This window comes from Callorhinus ursinus, unplaced genomic scaffold (assembly GCF_003265705.2).
Source record: "Callorhinus ursinus isolate GAN/ISIS: 27379988/994484 unplaced genomic scaffold, GSC_fseal_2.0 scaffold8, whole genome shotgun sequence".
In the NCBI taxonomy this organism is placed as follows: domain Eukaryota; kingdom Metazoa; phylum Chordata; class Mammalia; order Carnivora; family Otariidae; genus Callorhinus; species Callorhinus ursinus.
The window spans coordinates 60,670,769-60,692,415 of NW_027397070.1; the positions used below are offsets into that span (position 1 = coordinate 60,670,769).

The 21,647-nt window shown below is 41.3% G+C and overlaps 1 protein-coding gene across 1 annotated transcript in view; it reads right to left on the reverse strand.

Moving 5' to 3' along the window:
- Positions 1-1,433: 1,433 nt before the first annotated feature.
- The window catches only part of RPS6KA5 (ribosomal protein S6 kinase A5), a 177,802-nt gene continuing 157,588 nt past the window's right edge, over positions 1,434-21,647 (reverse strand). The window contains exons 13-17 of the mRNA XM_025869468.2: positions 18,799-18,969; positions 14,685-14,876; positions 6,033-6,192; positions 4,562-4,725; positions 1,434-3,302 (exon numbers count right to left, since the gene is read on the reverse strand). Coding sequence (XP_025725253.1) covers positions 3,063-3,302; positions 4,562-4,725; positions 6,033-6,192; positions 14,685-14,876; positions 18,799-18,969 — 927 coding nt within the window. The 3' untranslated portion in view covers positions 1,434-3,062. The remainder of the gene's footprint in view (positions 3,303-4,561; positions 4,726-6,032; positions 6,193-14,684; positions 14,877-18,798; positions 18,970-21,647) is intronic.

Consider the following 21,647-nt stretch of genomic DNA (forward strand, 5'->3'; position numbering starts at 1 on the left):
TTTAAAAAAAAAGTAAAGTGAGATACAAAAGAAATTCCCTTATAAAAAAGTAGTTACTGTTATCCTCCAGGCTTCCTTAAAGTTACTTACCTTGTATTTTACATGTAGCCTTTACATAGTTATTTAAGAAATCGGTAGCAATAGAAAAACATTAAAAAGCATTTTTTCCTGGGCAAATGAATCTGCAACTCCAACACAAAGATGCATGTTGAAATTAACTCCAGGTGGCTTGATTTTCGGTCCCAGGGGGTTCACGGACTCATTGTTTTATAGAAGTTGGGAAGAATGCATGAACTTCAAAATAGCTAATGTAACTCAGTCAGCCACAGCATCTGGCCTAAGAAGTGGAAGAAACTGGTCTTTTAAAATGTCTTTCCTCTATTACCTGCTTGACTCTCAACCAGCCATATGTAGTCATAAAATATATGCATCAGGATTTGTGATGGTGTGAAAACAACATGCAAATAAAATCAATCACGGAAAAAGGGGAAAGGTGATTTGGCCTTATCTCCAAAATTAATATTATACAAATTTATGTATATATTTGGTTTTTATAGATCTACTTCTTTTTTACTCCTAATACTAAAAAGGAGTCCTTTCACTGAACATTTTCATATGAAGTGTTTTTTTTTTTTCATATGAAGTGTTTTTGAGTTTACTCCTGCTCTGACTCAGTGAAAGCTTTGTGAATTTCAAAGTGCAAGTCACCAGCCACGAACAGCTTGTACACAGTCTAAGTGCTGCAGACTCAGCATCAGAGCTGTCTCTCTGGAATTGGTAAGCAGGGTGAGGATGAAGATATTTGACAAGGGGGCACCACTCCGAGTGTTTTTTGAGGTTGTTCCAAAAGCCCATTCTGGGTTATTCAGGGAGCCTCATTGTGATGGATTAGCCTTCTCTGTCCTTCCTCCTGTTACTCTGCCTGCCTTTTCACCCATTCCATTTTCTGTCAGGTCCTGCAGAAGAAGAGGCACTGAGAACAGAGGAAAAGGAAACCCCTCAATTTCACTCTCCGGGAGTCAATGACGCCCAACAATCCTTAGGGTATGCTAACTATTTTTCTGGATCATTTTCCATTAGCAACAAAGTCCCTTTAGTTTATATTTTACAATTAGTATTTCCTACCAGGATGCACAGTTTAACAAATGACCTGAAGAGCTAACTTAGACATTCCCAAATCTATTCAACTGTAGATATAAATGGACATTTTCTTGGTTATTAAATCGCTGCGCCTGGATGGAATCACATTCTGTGAATTTGCTATAGGTTGGTAATAATTCATGTAAAGATTTCCCGTCATGACCAGGAAAGATTGCAAGCTAGAGGTACAAAACTTTCACTGACTCATGAGAATCATGGAGTCATTTGGGCCACTGAAAAGTATAGAAAGTTATTTCCAATAACCACTGTGAACAAAAATGTGAACAGAATAATACAATATTTTGAAAATATTTTAATATTTGCCATTTTTTTGCCTGTGCTATTAATATATACACTGATTTAGTAATAAATATACTACTATTACATAGAGCGCAATATTTTTAGTATTCATAACTGGTTGAAATTAATGCTGCTATTATCTCAAGAAAGGAATAAATAAATATCATGCCCAAGGTCCAAACCAAAGCTCAAGAGGTTATCATTAACAAAAATTATAAAATAAACAGGTCGGGCATTATCTTTTTAAACATGATTCTTGTAAACATAGCAAAGATCACTTTTCTCAGTCCTGACATTTTGTGTGATGGCTTTAAAAGAAAATACAACATACAAATCCTATCACTTCTTTTTTTGCATAGGGAATGAATTAATCATATTTGAAAATGCAGCAATCTTCCAGTGAAATGTCTTCATCACATGGCACTTGTTTTCTGCAGGAATTCAGAACTTTGGAGCAATGCATAAGTTTATAAAATATGCTTTCTGGATTTAAAATTTAACAGAAAAATTTCAAGACAAGTCATAGTCATGATTCTGAAATATTATGTACATAATATCTGCCTACAGGAGGGTGCGCCTCGCTGCAGCACAACACAGTGTACAAATGTGAAGCACAGTGTTTCATAGAATTTCCCTTTAGATTTTCTTCGTATTGGTGCCTAAGTGGCTTATGATTATGCCCATTCCACTTGCGCATACAAGGTAGAAAGGGGGGTGTGAGGACAAATTTAAAGTGGATGATGGAAAAACTGGCAAAAATGCAGTACATATGCTTTAAACAGTGCACTTTACAAAATAGTTTGCTTTATTCGTATTCTCTCATAAAGTGCAATATTACTTAAAACAGAGACCTGTACCTTAATATTTTGCAATAACCATTAAAACAAATCGCCAGGAAAGAGCAGTGCAAAATTAAAAACATATGTAGCTTAGCATGCAGATGCTAAGATCCATCCATCTCAGATGGATCCCAAATACAGAGCATGGGACCTTAAGTGCCTGTACTTTTTTTTTTTTACTTCTTAGAAAAAGATTAATAATAACAGGTTACGATCATATGTAACCATAAAATAAAGACAATAAGTTAAAATCCTCTCTCAAGAAATAAGTGTACACCACACATACAATTCACTACGGCATCATTCTGAAAACCCTCAGACCTTTTCCTCTGATAAATCACTGTTCGAGGGGGTGCAAATCTCTTAAAAACCCGCGCTGTCCACAAGGCAAAGCAAAAGGTATCATCATCACAGTACGAGTGACTCCTGCCGGCAGACATCTGAAAAACCTGCGACTCATTCTGTAAACAGCTCAAACCTAACCAGGCCCTAATTAGATTTATAGACAGACACCTTTGCTCTTTCCAGAACAGTCCCGTTGGCATCGTGCTAGGTCGCTGAATGGTATAACAGGTGCTCTATTCACAGTAACATTCTCTGTCCAGTGCTTTTGGACAAGGATAACCAACTGGGTTTTCCTGAAATAATTCCCTAAGAGGCAGCTTCCAAACAGGCCAACAGGACACGGTTTGAAAAGCGTAAGACATCACCTCAGGCACATGCTGAGGGCACTCAAGGTGCAATGGGTCGTCATCGGTGACACTCCTACCGTCCCCGCGCCACTCAGTCCGAGAACTGGAAGAGCGTGTCTGGGTTGCTGGGGTCCGCGGGGTTGCTGGGCTGCAGGGGCTTAGTGGGCGTGGTTTTCCCGTGGGAGTGAGAGGACGACGAGTGAGAACTTTCGCTCGAGCTACTGCGCGTCTCTGTGCTGGTGCTGGTCTTCTTCATTTTCCTTCTCTTCGCCAAAGGGGCCTTGTCGACATTCTGAAGGCAAAACCCCTCTCTCTTGTATTTGTTAAAGGCCTGGGGGAGAAAGAAAGGGAGCCCCTGTGAAGGTCAAGGGATCGAAGTTCACTTGGAAGCCAGGACTTCTAGCAGAAGACAACGTTCGGTTGGCAACCACAGCTGCAAGTTGCTCTGGGAACAAGGTCCTGAAGACCATCATTTGCAAACCTCCTGGCAGGGTATGGAAGCTCATGGGAAGAGTCTCAAGGGCTCTGCTTAAATCAACCCAGCCAGGCTGTTCAGGAGTTAGGATTCTCATTAATCTTTCGAAGAAGTTAGTACCACCTCTCAATAAAAAACACCAGCCTCTCAACCCCTGTTACTTTTACTAGTTCTGTGTCTGAGATTTAAAACTCTGCCCACAAAGCCCCGCTACAGAGCAGACTGGATCCGTTATGGGCCCTCCTCCCCACTTCCAGGCTGGGGTGATTGGGGTGTATCTCGGATACTTCATCTGCACAGAGAGGCTCAGCTCCACCCGCCGCAGGCTGGCTTTCTCCTCACAGCTGCCTGTCCCCACTTCTCTTAGCCTCAAGTTTGGGTGTCACTGGGGTTACTCTTGATAGCTTTGCATCAGATGTCACTGGGAAGACGGGGATCATCTGTACAAACTCTTGCAGTTAATCCCTTTACACCTCAACATATCCGAGTTCATCAATCTTTAGTCCATTTCTGCAGCTGAAAAAGAAACGCTATCCCTTTCCCTCTCTCAAGATAATCCCTTCAGAGGTAATTTACTTCTGCCTTAACTCATCTATTCCTTATACAATTATCTTCAAGCATTTGCCTCTGCTTGGCACAAATGCACATACTCTTTTTCCCTATCCCTCACAGTCTCTAGGATATGTAACGCATAAATGGATGCTGAGGGAGTGAACAGACTTGGCACATGTGCCTTAGTTCCTCATGTTTATGTACAGCTTTTTAAAGAAAATGAGTTAGGCTATTTGAGAGATAAAAGTTCCAACATAATGCATATTGTTTTCATTATCTACTGAAAATTTTCAACTCTTCAAATATCAAACTACTGCCTCGCTCACAAACTCATCCGAAATGGCAAGTTAAGTATTTTGTGGGTCAGCAGTGACTCGGGTCCCCCACATACTTTCTGTTAATAAATGTGTTTACATCATGGAGGGATTTATAAAGACATACCTAGAATGAAAATAACACATTCTTTTAAATGTACTACTAAGAGTGCGTCTCGGAAGTTATGGAGTAAACGCGTCTGATGCCTTTTCAAACCCGCCTGCCATGTGCAGAGCGCAGGGCCTTACGTGGAAGGTTGCTTTCACACAGGTTTGCACGGCAGCTCCCGAAGATCCTAGAATGTCTGGAGTCATCAGAGGATTTGAGGACAGCTGACTGCCATCTTGAAGCCATTCGTTGTATCTCAAGCCTGACATTTTAAGCCTTTTATTGGGATCGACTGTGAGGAGTCCTAGGGGAATAATTAAGACATTTTTATTTTATGATTTGTTTCAAACATAAATCTCAATTAGGTTCACATGACACAATGGTTTCGCTAAGGCGTCAACCTTCTACAAAGGTCATTACATTTTCGTATACATTTCAATTCCCTAGTAAATCCTGAATGTTAATGACAAGGCCCACAGTAGCCTACGTCTACTGCAGGCTAACTGGCTTCTCAAATCAGGAGGAAATTGGCACCCAACACAAAGACTCCCACCGGTGACTGGAAAGCTCCACAGGAACAGGGAATACCTAGATGTACTTCATTCATGTTACAAACACCTTGTACAAGCCAGCGCGTGCAGTAAGGCACTAGAGATACGGAGGTGGAGACCCAAAGAGGAGCTATGGGGAGATACACAGACAAAAACTAACTCTGACAGCATCAGGAGACAAGTGCCAATAGCAACATCCCCACACACGGTGTGTCGGCGACCCAAGGGGACGGCTCTGACCACAGTGTAGTCACCCTGGAGGGCTTCCAGAAGATGAGTCCTGGAGGATGAAGACAAGTGGGCTGGATGAAGAGGGGTGCCCCAGGATTAGAAAGAGCAAGCGTGGCATCATGCGGGAATCTGAGAGCTGGCACATTTGAAGAATTCAAAGGCAGCGTGAGGGAAGCAGGAGGCCCGGGCAGGCAGGGCCAGGTCCTGAAAGGCTCTGATTTCAAACGCTCCCATACGGGAGTCTGACCTGAAGCTAACGGGGGCCTCTCTGAAGGACTTTGAGCAGAAGAGGGGCATGATCACATCTCGATACGAGGAAGGTCGCTCTGCTGATTGATACCGGGCAGGTAAAGGCAGAGGCAGTGAGACGAACTGAAAGGGGCTGTGGGCTCTCAGGACAGAAAGGAGAGCGGGAACTGAGGGCGGCCACGTGAATGGGGACGAGGGGGTGGTGAGGCCGGACGCTGAACTGCAGGACTGGGTGGCTGGCTGTGGAAGGCGAGGAAGGTGGGGGGGCGGAAGGTGACGCCCATTCTGGCTGCCTGGTAGTGCAAGAGGGGGATGGGAGGGGGCATATTTTGGGGGAAAAGATAGTAAAATAATGTCAGTGCACTCTGGAGGTGTTAAATTGAGATGCTGTGGACCCTGCAGATGTGGGTAAGGTTCCTAAGGGATAGTGAAGAAAAAAATAAGGCTCAGTAGAGCAACCTGGAAACTTTCTAGAACACATGTGAATTTCTTGAGTCATTAACAGATATATGTGAATGGGCAGGGTTCTACTTCAATCGCCACACATCCTACACGATGTAAAGTTTCATTAGAGTCTTACCTTGGATCAAATCTTTAGCTTCTTGGGATACATTCTTCCAGGCTTCTCCTTCAAAGGAGAAATCTCCCTTTTTAATTTTCTTCATGATTTCCACCGCACTGGTACATGTCAAACTTTTGTCATGAGATTGGAATGGAACTTGCCCTGACAACATTGTATACTATCAAGGAAAAAAAAAAAAGGAACAAAAGAGAATGTCTGCCAAAGTCATTGTCAAAGCCATGCTAGTCATTTCATTGCTAACTTCATCAGCATAATTTACCAAATACTACGAGTAGCATTATTGGGTTTAAAAGATTACGTAGACTTCTTTCACTGAAGCAACAAACACATTTCAAAGCCTCGTAAATAAACTGAGACAACTTATTAGATCAACATTTAAAGAGCAAGAAGAAGAACAAACCAAGGATACTCCAACTACTTCAGAAAAGAGAGTACTAATATTAACAGAAAGCTGAGAGATAGCAGAACCTTTCAATAACTTTTTTTTTTTCTCTATTCAGTTCCATACATCCTTTCCTCAGGACATTAACTGTAGTTAAGGGCTTCAAACATTTTTAATTTAGGCCTTCCTATTTTGGTTGTAATTACCACTTTAATTTTATTTTTCTCATCGTGGCGTTAAATAGAATGAATTCTCTACAACCACCTGTTTTCACTGTGGCCATGTGTTTGAAGATTTATGTTTAAGGTTTTTGCCCTTTAAAAAGTCAACAGAAAAACTGAAAAGCTAAGTAAGGTTTGTCTTTGCAGCAGAGACTGAATATGGACTTATAAAACTTCTTGGAGGGTTTTCTCTCTGCTCGCTGAGAGACTTACGGGCCCGCGGAGGCGACAGGCGGCCATGAACGGTGGGGTGAAGCGACAGTGTCCGAGCGCAGACCCCCAGAAGCGCCGCACAGCGGGGAGACGGTGGTGCTGTCAGTAGGAGCCCGCCCGCCCTGGCAGTTATTGACGAAGGGACACAAAGAGGAGGGTCTCCGGTTCAAGCCCAGCCCTCAGGAGGAGGTGGGCACCCAGGGAGAAGACCCAGTGACCTGGACGGACTCCGCCATTTCTCTCTTGTGGCCACGTGGCTGACAAGCAGGCTCCCCCTCATGACGGCGAGATGGTGGAAAACCAAAACCGTCCCTCAGTCTTCTCTCCTTCACCCTTCCCGCACGGTGACGCTCACCAGCCTACACCTCTTCCCCAGCGTCTCCCTCCTCAGACTTCCTCAGACTTCCCGACGCGGACCCCGCACCGCGCTGGCACCTTGCAGGCTCCCCTCGCCCGCCCGCCCGCCCGCCCGCCTCAGCCTCTGAGGTCCCCGGGGTTCCCGCCCCGCATTCCGCACCCACAGTTCCTCGGCCCCCCTGACGTTACTCCAGCTGCTCAGTCTCCTTAGAAAGCCATTTTTCTTTTGAGCTGGCAAGCCTTCCCCCCCCCCCCCCCCCCCCGGTGTCACTCTTCACGTGTGTGACCAGGGCCTCCGCCATCTGCCATGTTACTCCAGAGACAAGACACATGGCGGGAGGGGAACATGAGCTTTTCAGTCAGACAGACCTGGCTTCCTGCTTTTTTACGTACCGGCTTCTACTTTCTAGCTGTTTAGTTACTAGTTGGGCAATTTGTTAAGCTCTCTTAGACTCTTTCTTCACCTTTATAATAAATGTAACAGGACTGAGCAACCCACTGCATTTGGTAAGCGCATTAGCCAGCTCAGTGGGACACCCAGCCTCACTCCGTTTTCCCTTCCTCCTCTTTCTCTGGTTGGGAGGCAGCAGGGACCCCATTCCTGATGCAAAGTGGGGGAATCAGAACAGCAAGCCATGCAACTTTAAAGTCCCTTCCTAAAGGTCCACTTTCTAGATCGCTGCTGGCACCAACTATCTTAGCCTGGGTTCCCCACAGAGCAGAGTCTAAAGCGAAAGCTAATACACAACCACATCAAGGAGTACGGTCCCTGCGGAGGAAGAATTCAGGAGAACGGGGAACAGTGTCCACCCCAAAGGAACTGCAGGCCCTGGCTAAAATAGGCCAGTCGGGATCAGCTGCCACGCTGAATGTGGTACAAGTCAATATGGTGCTGGCACTGATAAGCACCTACTTCTTGATTTCTATCAAGAGGAAAGAGCAAAGCAGTAAGTCCTTATATGGCAAGGACAGCCTTCACTGTCTTGTCTGAGAGCTGTCTGAACTCTCCCGCTCTGTTATAATACAGTCTGTTAGGCCCTCGATCATCCTGACATCCTCAAGAACCCCATGCTGGCCCTCTGTATTGATGTCTTCATGAAGGGAGACCTGGTGAGCAGGAACTAGCATATCCTAAATGCCTTCTAAGCACATGAACACCAGAGGATGGGAGACAGACTGGACAAACATTCAGGGAACTGTCACATTGGTAAAGGTTTTAGAGCTCCCATGGTTAGGGGCATAGAGACTTGCCCCTGAAAGACAAATTGCTGTACCTTGTACCACTGAGAAAGAGGCACAGGACTTAGTGGACTTCTTGGGATTTTGGTGACAGTGTATGTCGCTCTTCTCGAGGATAGTGCTCCAATCCATTTATCAAGTGACTGCGGGGGCTATCAGTTTTAAGCGGGGCCCGGAATAAAGAGGATTCCGCAGCAGGTCCCAGCTGTAACACAACCACCCTTCTACCGAGGCCAGAGGGTCTGGCTGACTCGACTGTGGTAGAGGTATCTGTGAAAGGTAAGAATGCTGTGCAGAGTCTCTGGCAAGTGCATGAGGAGAGTCGCAGAGCAGACGTGAAGGATTCTGGGGTGCGGTTCTTGCCTTCTGTGGCAAGAGAACTACTCTCTGAAAAGAGAGTAGAAAGAGAACTACTCTCTGAAAAACAGCTCCTGGATGCTCCTGGTTCCTAGTAGACCTTGTGTACCCACAGAAGGGATATCAAGAGCAGTGCATCGTGTGCTAGGATGAGCAGTTGTGCTGACTCATAAAGTCGCAGCAGCAACCCCATGTACTACAGACACGGCACACTTAGAACCAGCCCTAGGAGGTCCAGAAGGCAGGAGTAAGTTACATCCACGGGCGTATGTTACCGATCTCTGCTGCATCAACACTTCTTCCTTAACTCAAGGCAATGGCCTCACTGAGGAGGGGTTCCCGATGACCAACTGATGGAGCAAGAAAGGAAATTGAGCTGGCTTGATAGATGGTCTATTAGAACATGAAAAACTCAGTGACGGCACCTGCTCAGGACAATACCCTGTGGGGTTGGAGCTCTGTCCTTGAGGATTGTATTGAACCATCAGCTGGTGCTGGGTTCCGCCATACCTAGATCCTTTTCTTAGAGAAAGAGAAAGAGAGCGGGCAGGGGGAGAGAGACCGCAACTGGGGGAGCAGAGGGAGAGGGAGAGAATCGTAAGCAGGCTCCATGCCCAGAGTGGAGCCCCATGCAGGGCTCGATCTCACGACCCTGAGATCATGACCAGAGCCAAAATCAAGAGTCGGTTGCTTAGCTGACTGAGCCACCCAGGCACTGCCCGCATATCTAGATTTTATGGGAACATGGCCCACTTAAAAAATTCATGTTTCTGTCCTGCAAACTTGGAGTTTGCTTCTTTAGAGGTCTTGGTTCATGAACTCGAGTGATCAGCTGCACTGTGCAACAACAGGTAGCAACCCACGTGTGCATCCTCTGCAATCCCTCTTTCTCTGCTTTCTTCCTTCTTCCTGGGATTATGCTCCTTGGGAACATGAGGAAACATAGTTTAGCTTCAGGTTCTGCTTTCCACGTAGCCCAGATTAGAATACCTTTCTATTGCTGATGAACATTTGATTTGTTTCCAGTTTGGGGCATTTTTGAAATGATATATATATATATATTTTTTTTTTTTCTTTACACATCTTTTGGAACAAAAATACAATTTCTCTTGGGTTTATTCCTGAGGATGAACTGCTGGGTCATTTGGTCTGTATATGTTCAATAGATACTGCCAAACAGTTTTCCAAAATACATTCCATTTCTTAATCCTACCCTACTTCCTAAAGGATATGAATGTAGCTAAATATAAAAAAGTAACCTTTATAAAGACAGTTTTCTTGCTTTCTGATGTGTAATAATGCAACAGGCTATTGGGCAGAAAAACTAATTCTCCATCTTTAGAAGTATTTAAAGGAGACCGGGGATCAGGGGCCTTGTAGAAAAGATCCCTGCTCTAGAAGAGGTAGAAATAAACTTTAGGCTCCTCTTAACTCCAAGATCTTACAATTTTAGTTGATTATCCAGGAATCAACTTGTGTTAAAAATAATTTTGTACCTGCAAATTGTTTGCAAATGGCGTGGCAAACAAGTATTTACATACATAAGGATATATCTATACATGTGTGTGACCACACATATATATCATACATATATGTACCTATATACGCACACATGGAGAGTGTGCACACAAGACAGAATTTGAGAGAAAGATAAAGGAAATGTGGCAAAATGTTAGATGTTCTACAGTATTATTCTCTCAAATTTTTGTAGGTCTGAAATTTCCAAAATAAAATTTTGAGAAAAAAGTAAAACAATAAAGTCTCCTAAATAAAACACTTGGAAGAATTATGTTTTAAGTGGAATTACATATACCCATTGGGTGGCATATAATCCTATCCTACATAAATACTTTGTGTTAGGGACTGAATGCTTGCTTGTCTCCAAAATTCATATGTTGGGGCACTTGGGTGGCTTAGTTGGTTAAGCGTCCGACTCTTGATTTCAGCTCAGGTCATGATCTCAGGGTCATGAGATCAAGCCCTGCTTCAGGTTCCCTCAGTGAGGAGTCTGCTTGAGATTCTCTCTCTTTCTTCCTCTGCCCCTCTGCCTGCTCACAAGTGCACATGCACAGTCTCTCTCTAACAAATAAGTAAATCTTAAAAAAAAATTCATATGTTGAAGACCCAACTCCCAATGTGACTATATTTAGAGACAGGGGCCTTTATGGAGGTTAATTAAAGTTACATGCAGTCATAAGGGCGGGGTCCTGACCCAATGGAATTACTGTCCTTATAAAAAGAAACAGCAGAGAGCTTGCTCACTCATGCTCTCTCTCCAAGCACACTCACTGAGGAAAGGCCATGTGAGGAAACAGAGAGCAGGTGGCTGTTTACAACCCAAGGGGAAAATCCTCACCAGATATTAACACTGTTGGCATCTTGGTATTGGACTTTCCAGCCTCTAGTCTGTGAGAAAATAAGTTTCTGTTGTTTAAGCCACCTAATCGGTGGCATTTTGTTATGGCACGACCAAGCTAAGACACTGGGTAAGCTCTATTTTAATTAAAGTCCTGTATGTTTCTGACAGGGACTGCATATCTACGAGGCAGACTGGGTTGTAGAAAAGCCATATGAGACTACATGATGCAACTTCCTGGGTTATTTGTTTTACTCAACGGGGGTAATGTTAATTATTTTCATATTATAAGATTTTATTTATTTGAGAGAGAGAGAATGAGAGAGAGAGAGAGAGAGAGAGAGAGCACATGAGAGGGGGAAGGGTCAGAGGGAGAAGCAGACTCCACGCTGAGCAGGGAGCCCGATGCGGGACTCGATCCTGGGACTCCAGGATCATGACCTGAGCCGAAAGCAGTTGCTCAACCAACTGAGCGACCCAGGCACCCCTTATTTTCATATAATAGCCACATTCATGTTTATTAGATACAACACACAAAAGCTCATTGATTTCCATTTCTTTTTTTTTTTTTAAGATTTTGTTTTTAAGTAATCTCTACACCCAATGTGGGGCTCAAACTCACAACCCTGAGATCAAGAGTTGCATGCTCCACCAACTCAGCCAGCCAGGGGTCCCAAAAGGCCATAGATTTCTAAGGCAAATCAGAGACTCCAAATAAACTTTGTGCTTGCTATGGAATAACTGAGGCTTTGTATCTAGATCTTCTGGAGGTATGCATTCATTCATGTGGAAAAGTTTGCAAAGCACTCTGGTTTTTTTGTGACCGTTTAATGCATGTGCTAACTTTGTTCTTCGTCTGTATTTCACTGTGTATCTCTAAAAGGCAAAGATTTTTTTAAAAACCACAACCACAACACCATGATCACACCTAAAAGAAATCAGCAGTAATTCCTTTATATCATTCAGTATCCAATCAATATTCAGATTTTTGCAACTGTGTCACATACATTGTATATATCTATTATAATTACATCTGTATGACTTAGAGTTTGAATTTAATAAATAGAATTGAAATTAGAATTTGCTTGAATGAGAATTCAATTAAGTGTAAATATTGTTTCAGAAGCATCTTTTAGTTTATAGGTTCTCGGGCTATCTTTTTTGTCACAGGAAAAACGGGGTTATTTCTCCTGTGGAACTTCCCACAGTCTGGACATTGTGGTTGCACTTCTGTGCTATCACTTAAGCTGTTCTCTGTCCCCTGCTTGTCTTAACAACTTGACAAGTAGCTCAAGAGAGAAGCGTGGCTTCCATATCCACGCCGTTACACAAAGTTATTTCCACAGATACGGCATTCGGAAGCTTGAAAATACCTGTCCGCGTGTCTAAGACTGTCTTTTAAAACCTTAAAGAGGGTGATGATTATAACTGACCTACATTTAAAGTAAAGGCTCTTTTACAAGGGGTAATTTTATATTACTACTAAAATTGGAAAGCTCCTTTTGATTTAGACTAATTTTTTAGGAGAATGCTAATGAAAATGTGATAGGTTTAAGTCCTTAACACGAAACTCTCTCAAATCTATAGAAGTTAGTTGTTTATTTTTATTTAAAAGATCTTATTCATAAATATTTAATTTTAGTTTGAAAATTATAAATGATGACTTAAAATTGCTGAAATGAAAACCATACAAAACTTAAAAATAAAAGAAGAACCATCCTGCAGAGACAACTGGCTAGCCACTGGGAGAAAACAAGCTGACACCAAAATAAATCCCAGATGGAGTGCAGATTTAAGTATAAAAATAAAATATAATTCTGGAGGAAAATTTGGGAGAATGTTTTTATCATCTTGGGTTGGGGTAGGGGTGGAGGGATAATCTGACATCAAAGCCACATATCATAAAGGAAAGACTGACATCTTACTACATAGAAATAAAAAAATTCTCCATTAAACCGCCCTAAAACCCAAAAGAAAGTCCCATATTACTATGAACAAAGTTTTCAAATAACCAAATCAGAAAAAAATATCTGATTTTTTGTCAATGGCAGAGGATTAAAATTCTTCACAGAGCTTTAAAATAAGAAAAATTTCCCCACAGGAAAATGGGCAAAGCTCATAAACAGCAATTCATAAAAAAGAAAATACAAATGTCCAAATACATGAAAAGATGCTCAAAACTGAATATCCATCAAAGAAATGTATGCAAATTATAACAACAGTAGGAAATAATTTAAGATTGAAATTGATAGTATCTGATGTATTCACATACAGCTGATGAGAACATGATCTGTTAAACCTCTAGAAGGAAATCCAGGCATGTATGTCAAAATAAAGATGTGCAAGCCCTTCTCGTAGGAGTCTACTCCAAGGAAATAATGAGACAAATGCAGCCATATATGTAAAAAAAAAAAAATTTCATTTGCGTAGTTTGTAATTAGTGAAACACTAGAAAACACTAACTGCTCATTAGTAAAGAAATGGTTAAATGAACTCTGGAGGCCCAAACCACATGTGTGATATGATCTCATTTGTTAAAAAACCCACGTAGCTGACAGAAAACACACATAACATGGTGGTGGAAGGCGGGGCGAGGATTTGGGAGCAGGGAAGCTCGAGCACATCATCTCCACACAATGAGATTATGAGTGATTTCACTTGTTCCTTAAATCTTTCTGTATTTGTCTGAAATTTTCTCTCAAAGATTATGCATTACAAATTACATGCAGAAAAAGTCAAGCTATTTTGAGAAGAAACATGCCAAGATTTTTCTAACTTAATGTTCTGTTTCTGATCACTACAGCCAAGGACATTTTGTGAAAAGCATGCTTACCATGATTACTATAAGTTACTATAAATATTTCTCTCTTTATCTATTAATTTGTTAATTTATCCTAAATTCTCTTCTTTAATTACATTTTCATCTGAAAATCTAACAATGTATTTTTTAATGTTTTCCTATTAATAAGTCACTTTGCTATTTTCACATTATATCCAATATGCTTATCTTTTGAAAATTGCTTCTTTTAAAAAAAAACTATGAACTCCCATGCACATAAAATGCAGTGCCTTCAATATTTCAAAGTAAACCAAAATAAAAACATATCTTTTGAAAATATACTATTGCTTCTTTAAAAAAAAAGCTATATAAACTCTTATGCACATAAAACACAGTGCCTTCAATATTTCAAAATAAACCAAAAGAAAAGCTCCTACATTGTCTCCAACGTAAATTTTAAAAAAGGGAAATAATTATTCTGACTGGTGTGAGGTGGTATCTCATTGAGGTTTTGATTTGGATTTCCCCGATGCCGAGCACTCTTTCATGTGTCTGTTGGCCATATGGATGTCAAAAAAAAAAAAAAAAAGGGAAATAGTCTTGGGTCAGAGCTTTCATTGGTTGTACAGAAAAGAAACCAATCTGCCAATTTTCCCCACAACTTGAAGAAAAACAGCAGAGAGAGACACGTAAGAGGCCGTCCAGAAACTGCCTAGGTTTAATGGCCCTAAGGAAATGAACTCACCAAAATGACGCCCAGGCTCCAGAGGTCACAGGACTCATCGTAGCCGTTATGATTCAAGAGCTCGGGGGCCGCATAGTGCAGGGTGAAGCAGGGCGTCTTGAGAGGCTGGTTATCAGGCGGCTTTAAGCGTGCAAACCCAAAATCGATTACTTTAATTTCCAAATTGTCATTTTCATCAGTGAACAATAAATTCTGCAAGATACAAACACTTCAATTAGTCTCTCGTGATAATGTCCTGGGACTTGGGGATGCCATTTATGTATCTAGCTATACGATGATACTGGATTCAAATGCAGAGAGAGATCTGATGGGGAGGATCTGGGAGCTGGATGTCAGCATACTGTTGTTCTCTGCCTTACACTTTTTTGTATTATTTCAATTGTATAATGTCTTGTGAAACACTTTCGACTGTACCACGCCTCTTCCCACGTCAGAGTCTTTGTCTACATTTTTCTCTCTCATGGTATTTGCCCTCTACCTCCTCCATCAACCTCCTTTCTGACATGGCTCACGTGCACCTACTCCTCGTTTGGAGATACCACCCTCATGTGCCACCAAACTGAAGTCAGGACTTTTTCTATTTTCTGCTAGTATATTTTCTTTTTCTTTCTGGTACTTAGCATCTTGGTATTAGAAATTCAAAGTCTTCTTCCTCCATTAGGCCGTAATTCCCTAATGGCAGGGACTATGTGTCCCCCTTATTTATGACTCTATTCCTAAAACCTGGTGCACTCATATAGTAGGTGCTTTGGTAAATATCTGTCCATTGAATAGTCATAAATAAAATAGCTGTCTCTAGTATATCCTATTAAAAAGACATGGTGGGGGGGCGCCTGGGTGGCTCAGTCGTTAAGCGTCTGCCTTCGGCTCAGGTCATGATCCCAGGGTCCTGGGATCGAGCCCTGCATCGGGCTCCCTGCTCGGCGGGAGGCCTGCTTCTCTCTCTCCCTCTCCCCCTACTTGTGTTGCCTCTCTCGCTCTCTCCCTGTCAAATAAATAAATAAAATCTTAAAAAAAAAAAGACATGGTGGGGCGACTGGCTGGCTCGGTTGGAAGAGCATGTGACTCTTAATCTTGGGATTGTGAGTTTAAGCCCCACGTTGGGTGTAGAGATTACTTGAATAAATAGAAAAAAACCTCAAAAAATACAAAAAAGAAAGAAAGAAAGAAGACATGGTAAAGACATACATTTCAGAAATATTTTCTCCAAAACAATTAATACTTAAACATTTTTTGATGCTTAATGGATAATATCCCTCAGTTATTCAGAAAACACTGTTCTCTTGAATCCCTCGTCTGCCAAGCCTTCTCAGTCACTGAGGCTTTACTGTATTGTTTTTGTGTTTATCACACATTTAATAAATGCTAACTGTGTGATGCACAGTCATCACTTTTATTAGTCTATCAAGCTAGTACCCACAATAAGTGACTCCGATTATATTGTCTTCAGATATCCTGACAAAACCTGTTATGTGTCTTTATGTTTATTAAATTATTCCTCAGATCTGGAACGTCATTTGCTTTGTTACTATTATTCCAGCTAAAATAAAAGACATCACAGAAGGCTTCATTCATACCAAGAAGAAAAATCTTCTACACCTTCCATTCAAAAGTTAAAAAATGAATAAAGTGGGAGGAAAGAAAAGCAAAAATATTAAAAAGTTTTCTTAAATGCTCTATCATACAATGCTTGATCCTGAATTTGTGATGGAATTAAAATGTGGATGTGATTGAATGTAGGGTTCACCACTACTAAATCAGAGCTGGGGTTCACGCGCTTGCACTTGGGAGAAGTCTCTCAGCAAATGACTGCCGAGCCCCTCTGTGGTGCAAGCACTGGGCTATGTGCAGAGGCGTGAAAGCACCCCTGGCCCCCGGCTTCACTGAGCCTGCTGAGCCTTTGGAAATGACTTCAGTTTATTCTATATTAAGGCTGGCAGAGGACTCCCTTAGCCACCGTTCTTGAAATGAAGGAGACTCCACTCTCCGAGTAGAGTTGGGTGTGCATGGGGAGGAGTGGCAGGAAGCAAGCGTCTTTCAGCTTCATCTCAAGTCCCACCTGAAACTAATTTGATGTAGTTTTTCTTAATCTTTCAAGATTAGGGGGTCCGGTTTGAAAAGTACAAAGCAGCCCACCAGGAATGTTAGCGAGCTTCTAAATTTGTCTGCTGCTGACCTAGAATTTAGGATTTTGCTCAAGCAGAAAGCCAGGGCCACGTAAATACCAACCAAAAGATATATAATCAGATCTTAAAATATGACATCAATGGGAAAGGAATTAAACTTTTAGTCTGGAAATAATATACTCTGCCATTTAAAAGTCCAAGTGAAAGTTATTTTATTATGAAGATGTTAGTACAAAGGCACATTTTCCTCTCTCCAAAGTTTATTTTGATTTAGGGCTATAACTGTAGTAGAATGTCCTAAATAATCTGACAATTCTTCATTTCAAATGATTATTTGAAAGAAAACGTTTGTAACAAATAAGAAGAATTAAGCAACATAAGTATCTTTTTTATCAGTAAAATAGGAAGGCAAATTTAAATTCTGTTGGAGAGGACAGTTGCCTCATTTGAGACTCATGGGATGACAGATGGCCAGTTATCAAAGAATAAAACATGTGAAAATGAATTCTATACAGTCATGGAACAGATCTTTTCAATTAAAAAAATCACATGCTTGTTCCTTGTCTATCAAGAAAACATTTAAGTGGTGTGCTTTCACACTTAAAAACAGACCGCTAATCTCCGATGTACAGAGCACCATATTTTCAGTGGGGGTTCTGTAGGAGAAGTGAGAACGCAGATGAAGGAAGCAGAGGGGGAGCGACCATAGCGGCAAGTTCATAAAACACAACTCACTTTTGACTAATTACTAGTAACATGAATAACAGTAACAGGAAGTCCAAAGACAGAAGTTTATATGCTTTAGAATCAATTATATTTGGATGCACAGAATTCCATTTTTAGGGGCACCTGGGTGGCTCAGTCAGTTAAGCGTCTGCCTTCGGCTCAGGTCATGATCTCAGGGTCCTGGGATCGAGCCCCGCATCGGGCTCCCTGCTCAGCGGGGAGTCTGCTTCTCCCTCTCCCTCTGCCCCTCTGCCTTCTTGGGCTCTCTCTCTCTCTCAAATAAATAAAATCTTAAAAAAAAAAAAAAAAGAATTCCATTTTTAAAACATCCTCTTCCTACCAATGATTCAAGATATTTAAACAGGCAAAAAATGGTGCTGTTAGAGACATATTCTTTTGTGGTTTAACACAAAAAATAAACTCCAAGTAAATTATTATTTAAAAAAATTTTGACAATGCATTATAATCACATGGTAATTAAAAATGAAGTTCTATTTTAAAGAGGAAATATGTGTAATTTTGCATATGATAAAGGATAAGTCATTATTATGCTTTTATAAATTATTGGGTTTTGTTTTTTAATTTTCATTAATATTTTGGTGATTTCCTGAAGAGGGAATTTTCATATTTTTGATACTAAAAAGGGATATTCTGGAGCTAGAATCTTTTCTATAATCCTTTTGAAAGAAGAAATATATAAAAAGGGGCTGCTTCTGCATTGCTACACAATTCTATAAATATAATACATGAGCAAAGAGAAGCACATATAGGGATGGTACAACTAATTAAACCAAGACAATTCTTTATGTTTAAATATTTAGAACAGAATTATATACATTCCTATTCATGAGCTAATCAATTTGATAACAAAAATGGAAAATAAGCTTTCACAATACATCATTAAAATAAAACCCCTCTAAATGACACACATATAGAAAGGATATTATTTTCTGCTACAAAAATTTCCATTGCTATTTTTAGCCCACAACTGTTGCATAAAGTATTTCTTCCATAAAAGGCTCTCACATTTACAAATATAACCTCAAGATGATCTGCTGGCAAAAAAAAAAAAGACAAAAAAAGACAAATTTATTTTAGACTAAAATAGAAGAGAAAGAGAATCCAAGAAACGGGATCTCTGCAAGTATCTATTTAGCAGAAAGCCCTAAACAACGAAACAAGAAGAGCCCACCCGGCCGTGGGGGGTGTTTGGTACTAAGGAGGCTAGACTGAGTGACGGGAGGGAGCGCGTCACGTGATACCTCGGGCTTCAGATCCCTGTGCACCACGCCCACATCATGCATGTGGCTCACGGCCGAAACGAGCTTCCGCATGATGTAGCTGGCTTCAGTCTCACTGAAGTGTTTCTTTTTCTTAATGCGTTCAAACAGCTCTCCCCCGTTCAGAAGTTCCATCACCAGAAACGTGTGAAGCTAGAAAGGAAGAGAAAGAAGAACGCGGAGGGCTTTCATGAAGAGAAGTGTATTTACAGATGAAACATTCCTGGACTATTAACTATCGCCAATAAATTTAGATAATCCCTTGTTAAAATAATCAACAGCAAGCCTTAATGGTGGAGAGGAAAGAATTGAAGGATAATGTGGCTTTTTTAGAATTCTATTTTGGTCATGGAAAATTTCAAGTGCTGCAGTGAAATCTTTATATATCCCTTCCTTGACTAATTCTTTCATTTGAATTCCATTCCAACCCTCTCTTATCAAGTTTACAGATCTTTCTTTTTAAAGTGTGACCTAGTGCTGATAATAATGTGAAATCATCTGCTTTAAATACTAGAGAAGATTAACGACAGAGTATGGGCAACTGCCCACAGGAGGCCTGACCCACCCACCGAATGGCAAATATATCTTTTAAAAAAGGCACTCTGAACCTCCTGTGAGAGCTCAACGGATTAGTTTCAGGGTTCCTTATTAATATCTGTGGCAAATACCCATAGCTCAGCGTGGTGTTTTACTGTTTTTGTGTGTGTGTGTGTGTGTGTGTGTGTGTGTGTTTTAAATAATTGCTTTGGATACCAATGGCATTATCTTAATTGAATAGTTTAAAAATTATCTATTTACTATGCCTTGCATACATGTCCATAAAGAAAGTAACATAGGAGCAATCAAAAAGCAAAGGAATTGTATCAGCTCTCACAAACGTGTAGTTTAAAAAGATAGCCAATCAAGAGATTCAGGTGCTATGTATTACAGAACCAGCATCACTGAACAAATAAGCTTCCTTCTGAATTAGCAAAATCCAGAAAAAAAAAAGCTTCATAAAAAAGGTAATTATCCTGTACATATTGGGCAAATTTTAAAAGGTGAACCTTTTTAATAAGAGAATTGCTTCCAGGCTACCAGAGATCAAGCTAATTTGAGTTTCTACATACAACAGATACTGTCAAAGTTGAAGGTCGGCTACAAGCATATGCCAGTGAGCTTTTAAAAAAAATGGAGGGCAATACCTGTAAGTGGTTTAAAAGATAGGTTTTAGAGTCAAACCTGGATCGGGATGGCACTTCTGCTACTTACTTATGACCCTGGGGATGCTAGTTAACATCTATGAGCTTTAGGACCCTCACCGATAAAACAGATAACGGTGAGAAAATGTATATGAGACCATTGGATAATGGCCCTCCGAAGACCTCCGTATCCAAATCCTCAGAACGTGTGGACATTACCTGATATGGTAAAGGGACTTTGCAGATGTAATTAAGGATCTTGAGATGGGAAGAGTGTCTAAATCATCCACCAGAGCCAACAGTATGGGATGGGACTATGGAAACAAGAGACTGGAGTGATATAAAGAAGGTTCACGAGCCAAGGAACGTGAGCAGTCTCCAGAAGCTAAAAAAAGGCAAGCAAATGGACTGTCCCTTAGAGTCTCCAGAAGGAACCAGCCCTGCTGACACCCGGACTTTATACCAGGGAGACTGATTTTGAACTTCTCATCTCCAGACTGTACGATTATAAATTGGTACTGCTTAGGTTTGTGGTAATTTGTTACAGCAGCAAGAGGAAATGAATACAGATCCCGGTACACTGAGTCGGAGGCTGAAGAGCCACCCTCATCGATTTCACCCATTAGTTGAAGAGAAGATTATGTGCACCTAGGGATGATCAGGGCAACTGTGTCATCTATACAGAAAAAATCACCCAAGATATCAATAGCAGAATGATAATATATCTTTATATATTTGTACTAGTATATATAGGATTATATCATGACACAACTTATAGTATTTTTTTTTTTTTTTGAGAGAGAGCTCGGGGAGAGGGGCAGAGGGAGAAGAGAGAGAATCTTAAGCACACTCCATGCCCAGCGTGGAGCCTGATGCAGGGCTTGATCTCACAACCCTGAGATCATGACCTGAGCTAAAGCCGAGAGTCGGACGCTTAACTGACTGAGCCATTCAGGCGCCCTTCAGTAACTCTTTAATATAAAAATAACAAATAATAAATTGATCCTGTGGCATAAGTACAAAATTAGGGATGCAGTTCCTGAGATCTGACATCGCCTGAACGTAAGAGACTGAATGTCTCTGCGGGGACGCAGCTGGGCACAAGCCCAAAACCAGAGGGCGGTGTCAAAGGTCATCCTCCAATCCCTTGACGACCATGTGAATCATCTTCAACAGGAGAATGTCCAGGCTCTTTTTAAGCACCTCCAGTGGATGGGGGACTCATTACTTCTAGTGGAGTTGGGTAGCCCGACGATGTGGCGACAAGTAGAGGAGCACGGAGAGTAGCTCCCCAAAGCCCTCACTTCAAAGATATTCCTTTTCTGACTATGAGAACCACAGAGCAAGTAGATGACAATGTCATTTTTGGGTGTTCACTCCATGTTTCTGCCTCCCCTAAGGCAGCAGAGTTCTGAGGTTGGACTGCTTGGGTCTAGAGCCCAGCATTACCACTTACGAACTGTGAGACCCTGTTATTTAACTTCTGTGAGTTTCCATTTTCTCACCCCAAGGTGTTACTATAAGGACTGAATAACACATGTGGAATCTGGGACGATACCTGGCCCATGTGAGGTATGCAATAATAAAGGGCAAGGTTATTGTGGTTAAGACATAGTATCACTGCCATGGTACCCTGGGAACTTTCAGTAT